Source organism: Sesamum indicum, linkage group LG10, assembly GCF_026168435.1.
Source record: "Sesamum indicum cultivar Baizhima isolate 11 linkage group LG10, ASM2616843v1, whole genome shotgun sequence".
Taxonomy (NCBI): Eukaryota; Viridiplantae; Streptophyta; class Magnoliopsida; order Lamiales; family Pedaliaceae; genus Sesamum; species Sesamum indicum.
Window position 1 is genome coordinate 3,593,710 of NC_142666.1, and position 6,167 is coordinate 3,599,876.

Sequence of the window (6,167 nt, forward strand, 5' to 3'; positions counted from 1 at the left end):
TCCATAATATGAAATAATAAGCAATATAGGATTCTGCTCAAATTCAATTCAAAAAGAAAATTATTATTTTTAATTTTTTTAATTAATTGTGCACACAGTGGTTTGATAGAACTACATGAAATATAGATACTTTTATGGGGAAAAATATTTTAAAAAATTAAAACCACAATTTAAGATGTTTCTGGAAAAATTAAATTAAATACATATAATTTATATAAAATTAGAGCCTAAATCTTAGCCACTAATCACTAATCAACAAGTATTAATCAAACTAACATTAATTAACGGTGGGCCAAATCCAGGATCTTCTAGTATATACTACACCCTGCACCGCCCATATCCTAACCCAGCTTTCTCCCATGCCACAATCAACCGTCCGATCCCTCCTCATCCCCAGACGTACGCTCCAGATTCACTGTCTACACCATTTATTGCAATTCCAATCCCCCTATCCCTGTTACCAAACGCCGTTCTCCCCAGGTAACCCACTGCTCCAAGACAGCAATAAACAACGTCGTACCACCATCCTACGACGTCGTTCCATCGCCGGTCGTTTTCCATGCAACAGTTCCCCCACCAACTTCTATATAAACTCCGAGAATTGCTGCAAACCTCAAACACTGCAAACCAACAAACAACTGATTTTTTCATTGCAATTTCAACTGTTTTTTTCCCTCTCCAAATCCTCGACAATGGCTCCTGAAATCTTGAGTGCTAACAGCTTGAATCGGGCCGCCTCCGGTTTGGCCAAGGCCGGCAGCCTGCCCAGCCGCGCTTACGTCACGTTCTTGGCCGGAAACGGCGACTACGTGAAGGGCGTGGTGGGGCTGGCCAAAGGGTTGAGGAAGGTCAACACTATTTACCCACTCGTGGTGGCGGTGCTGCCTGATGTGCCGGCGGAGCACCGACGCATGCTGGTGGATCAAGGCTGCATAGTCCGTGAGATCGAGCCGGTTTACCCGCCGGAGAACCAGACCCAGTTCGCCATGGCGTATTATGTCATCAACTACTCCAAGCTCCGCATTTGGGAGGTAACATAATAAAAAACCCGAATACCATTTTACCCTAATTTCCTCAACTAACACTTGATTTCCAAGGATTTGGCGCAGTCACAATAATCTCAATTGCTGAATTTTGATTTGATGTTGCAGTTCGTGGAGTACAGCAAGATGGTATACCTGGATGGGGATATCCAGGTTTATGAAAACATAGACAACCTATTCGACTTGCCAAACGGGTATTTCTACGCAGTGATGGACTGTTTCTGCGAGAAGACATGGAGCCACACTCCACAGTACAAAATCGGGTACTGCCAACAGAGTCCGGGTCGGGTCGAATGGCCCGAAGAGTTGGGCCCGAAACCACCTCTCTACTTCAACGCTGGAATGTTTGTGTTCGAGCCCAGTCTCCCCACCTACCATGACCTTCTCTCCACTCTCAAAATCACCCCTCCCACTCCCTTCGCTGAACAGGTACCCCCCCCCCCCCCCCACATACCTCATTTATCTATTTATTTTTTTAAAGGATATATTACAAAGTCTATCACCATTCATTGCCAGAGGTTATTTATTAAACAATAGTTAATTTTTTAAAAAAAAAATAAAACAAGAGAATTTGTAATTATGAAAAACGGTAGGAAAATTCGTTGTAATTTAACTTTTTTTTTAAGAAAAATTCAAAAATATATTTCAATATATGAATTTAGATAAATTACATATACATATATCACTGTACTATTTATTAAAAAAGAAGCCCTTAAAATACATTATTTGAGTTGTCAAAATATTCATCAATTAAAATACCTTTATATATATATATATATATTCTTGTAAGATTTGTATGTTTTTGCACCGAACCGCTTTGCACCGACTGCTAGTATATAATTAATTAAACTGAAGGAGCCTACAGTGACAGTCATTGAGTAAATTATATATGCGTCCGAATTAAAATATGCTTAAATATACCTGATTTCCTTACATTTCCTATGTGGGACAAACGCAAATGAGCCCTATATTCTCACTCATAGGGTATGTTTCAAACAATAATATTAATTATGCACACGCATAGAATATGCATCGAAGCCTGCCATATGCACTTGTTTTTGTGGGCTAAATTGTGTGTGTTTTTGGGTAGGATTTCTTGAATATGTTCTTTAGAGAGATATACAAGCCAATCCCAAACGTGTACAACTTGGTGCTAGCCATGCTGTGGCGCCACCCTGAGAACGTGAAGCTGGAAGAGGTGAAGGTAGTGCACTACTGTGCGGCGGGGTCCAAGCCCTGGAGGTACACCGGCCGGGAGGAGAACATGGATAGGGAGGACATCAAGATGCTTGTCGACAGGTGGTGGGATATCTACAACGACCACACACTCGATTACAACCCTACAGGCATTGCGGCTGCGCCGGCCGCGGCTGCCGAACCCCAACTCACGGCGGCGCTGACGGAGGCTGGTGTTGTTCATTTTATCGCCGCCCCTTCCGCAGCCTGATGAGCTTGGGTTGGTGTAGGTGGTCCCGACTTTATGATAGAGCTACTTTAGAAAAAAGTTTCGTCAAGAAATAGAGGCGTGTTTGGTTTTCTTTAAATTGATTTTTTGGGTTTTTTTTAGTAGGGGAATGAGTTTGTGAAGTTCCCCTTTTGATTTGGTATATTGTGGATGGTTCAAGGGTATATGTGTAAGTTTCAACTATATTTATGTAAATTGAATGTGATTTTAGTTATTGGACTTTGCAATTACATGCACATCAATCTCAACTTTGTCACATCGAATGTCAATTTTACCCTCTAAAAAGATGAAAAATTCCAAAATATTGGGCCAAGATTCGGGTCTTTTGCCATGGATCCGGATCAATCCGACCCAATCGACCCTATAAATGGAAATGTTGTCCCTTGAATGGCGGACACATGATAGAATTTGAGGACCCATCATGAGTCCTATTGGTTCAAAAACTATAAGTATTAATTCTTTTGACTGTCTATTCAATTTTTCCTTAAATTTCTTTTCTAATTTGATTAAAATATTTTTCATATAGGGTCTCCACAACACCTTCAAATTCTAAATGGACACATCACAGAATTTGAGAATCCATTACGGGTCCAATTAGGTCAAAAATTATAAATATTTTTAAAATATAAACTCCTGTATACTAAATATTCTTTCGACTGTCTGTTCAATTCTTCATTAAATTTCTTTTCTAACTTGATCAAAAATATTTTTGTTATAGGGTCTTCATAATACCTTCAAACCCTAAATGATTTCAAGTTGCTTCTCTAATCGGGATCTACACATTATTCATCCAGATACATAAACAAGTGATTATTACAGTCTGATTAAATTCTAAGTGATTTCAAGTTGTTTCCCTAATTGGGATATACACATCATCCGTTCAGACACTTAAACAGGCGATTATTACAGTTCGATCAATATATTCATATATCATTTTTATGTTTTAAATATTGTCAAAATAAAACCAAACATGGCCTATACTTTTTGCACTAACAACTGCCAAAAAAAGGGAGATTAAAATGGAGTACATTGGGAAAAGTCAACAATTAATAATAGGAATAATTACACTCTCTTCTCCTTAGATTTAGGTGTAATTACACTTAAATTTTTTGTGGTTTGAAAAATTACATCTAACACCCTTAAGGTTTGTTTTCGTTTAACAAATAAATTACTCTATTAGTCAAAATTTACCAAATTTGTCGATATTAACAAAAAGCTGAATAAAAATTGATATTTAACCTCGATTAACGACTTATTGCAGGTCAAATACTATTTTTAAACTAAACTACCTTTATAACGGTGAAAATATACATCATCACATGCTTTAACTCGTGAAGACGAATGAGAGTAACGTGGTTATAAACAAACTTATTTCTCCTGCGATAATCAGTAATAAGTCAATCGGAGGTTACAAATCGATAAATTTTGACTAACGGAGGAATTTATTTATTAGATAGAAACAAACTTTCAAAATATTAGATGTAATTTTCTAAACCACAAAAAAAATATGTATAATTAAATCAAACTCTAGAGGAGAAAAGTGCAACCATCCCAAATAATATTGAGTCAAGTCTACCACTCAAAATTAAAGAGAAAATTTAAGGCGGTGATGACTCATGACTCTTACATTAATTGTATACATTATCCTCTTTTTATCCTCAATGCTTACTTAAAGGGATATTTTAGTAGCATTTAAAAGATATTAATTAAGTATTTATAAGTTTATAATAGACAATTCCATATTAAAAAATGTAATATTTGGAGTCCTGAACTGATAAAGATTTTTCGTATTGGTGTTTTTATCTATGATTTGTTTGATTGGAATAAAAAGTGAATATATAAAAACAAAATAAGTTTAAGACAAGATGATTGGTCGATAAGGTTTTGTTTTTTCGTAATTGGGCATAAATTCAGAAAGCGGTTGCATTGATTAATGAGAGCAATATACACCGGATAATGGAGGCTAGCGCAAGGGGATTCCCTGAAAAGGGACACTATTGCAAACAACAATACACCAAATTTCAGATCCGTTCCGTCCTATAATAGTCTTAAAAAGAACAAAAATCTATCAACAACAATAGATACTGAAAAAGCTAAAAATCGCACCTCAAACGGTACACAACTCCCTGAGCATGCATATGTATTTACAAGTATACAGTGACAGAAAGACCTACACTTCAAATTCTAAGACTTTTCGCAGTTCCATGGAGTCCAGTGTCAATCGACAAAGGCGTGCAGGCGGTTCTTAACATCAGGTCAAATCCAACCCAAATGACATCACAGTTCTTACAGATCGTCCAATAATTTTCGAACAACGGAGCTTAATTACTCCACAACATTTAATAACGTGACTGATCTAAGTAGATCGATTTTATTTATAAATAGCCCAATTTTATAAACGTGTCACATACGCAACGTCAATCAAATTTACCTACTCCTCATCTATTATCCTCCAACATATATACCCGTTTGATTTAACTAGCAAAAGACTATTTCTTCAATTAGACCTTATATGAAAACGACACTTAATTTATATTCAACCTCAAACCAGTATTTATAACATAAAAGAATCATATTCTCTAGAAAAAAAAAAGTAGTATTAAAGTAGAGTGGATTGAGTGGGTCAAAGTGATGATGAATTCATTTGAGGACATGAATGTTGGAAAACCAACGATCAACTAAACCCAAACTGCTAAAAGGGGTGTTGGTTTACAAGACCACGTGTTGATGAATCTTTAAGTTTTGGCAGAGTCTTCCTTCTACACGGAAGATACATTGATAGGTCCTTGTGGATTTCATTAAATCCAACACATGGAACCATACGTTACGCCTATATTTGGTCATACTCATATTTTACTCATTAATAACTTTTAGGGCCATTTCTTTTAGGTAAATTATATGGATTACCTCCTTTGAAGTTGATCATAGTTATGAATATCTTCTCGTTGTTTGAAAATTTATTAATACTCTTCTAATTTTAAAAACTGTCTAACAATTAGGTTTCCATCCATTTTTTGCGGTGAACTGACTAGAATGCCTATGTGGATTAAGAATTATAATTTTATATATTTTTTAAAAAAATTATGAATTAAGTGGATAATTTTTTTATAATTTTTAAAAATTTTCCATCCATCTCGTTTATTTTTTTTAAAAAAACAAAAAAAAATATAATAAGGACAAAGTTGATAATTTCATACCCCCGTCCAAGAATTACATTATTTCATCAAATATTAGGGGGTATTTGTAATTTTTCAAACAATAAGGAGGTATTCAGAATTATGTTAAACCTCGAGGGAGGTCGTTGTAATTAACCCTTTGATTTAATCTCCGTTTACTTTGTGATATGAATTATTTAAACGTCTGAATTAAAAAAAAAAACATATAGTAATTATATTAGTATTTTTTTGGATTATCTGGATTGAATAACTCAACTTACCTTTTTATGTGAGTTGAGTTATTTAAGAGGAATAGTGATCTGTACCATGTCTGGGAATAAAAATTAACCCATTTAATGCAAAAATAAACATCTTAAAAGGGTGTATTGGGTAATTTATTCAAACTAATAATGAAAAGTAAATGGAGTGTTAAAGGACAACCTAATGAATTGGACTCGAAATTTTCTACCGGAGATTCTGGGTTCAAACTTGGATGGATGTGTG

The 6,167-nt window shown here is 35.4% G+C and overlaps 1 protein-coding gene across 1 annotated transcript; it reads left to right on the forward strand.

Moving 5' to 3' along the window:
- Positions 1-463: 463 nt before the first annotated feature.
- Positions 464-2,722, forward strand: GOLS3 (galactinol synthase 3). Its single transcript, XM_088885985.1, has 3 exons — positions 464-1,031; positions 1,152-1,472; positions 2,134-2,722. Exons 1-3 carry the CDS (start codon positions 693-695, stop codon positions 2,488-2,490), a joined length of 1,017 nt encoding a protein of 338 aa, XP_088742111.1. The 5' UTR covers positions 464-692; the 3' UTR covers positions 2,491-2,722.
- Positions 2,723-6,167: the final 3,445 nt, after the last annotated feature.

What these genes read in the sequence shown, in the direction of transcription:
- GOLS3 (XM_088885985.1), top strand. Translation starts at nt 693, where the DNA reads ATGGCTCCTGAAATCTTGAGTGCTAACAGCTTGAATCGGGCCGCCTCC. An exon ending in CCAAGCTCCGCATTTGGGAG is followed by an intron (nt 1,032 to 1,151) that starts GTAACATAATAA and finishes TTGATGTTGCAG; the next exon opens with TTCGTGGAGTACAGCAAGAT. An exon ending in CCACTCCCTTCGCTGAACAG is followed by an intron (nt 1,473 to 2,133) that starts GTACCCCCCCCC and finishes GTTTTTGGGTAG; the next exon opens with GATTTCTTGAATATGTTCTT.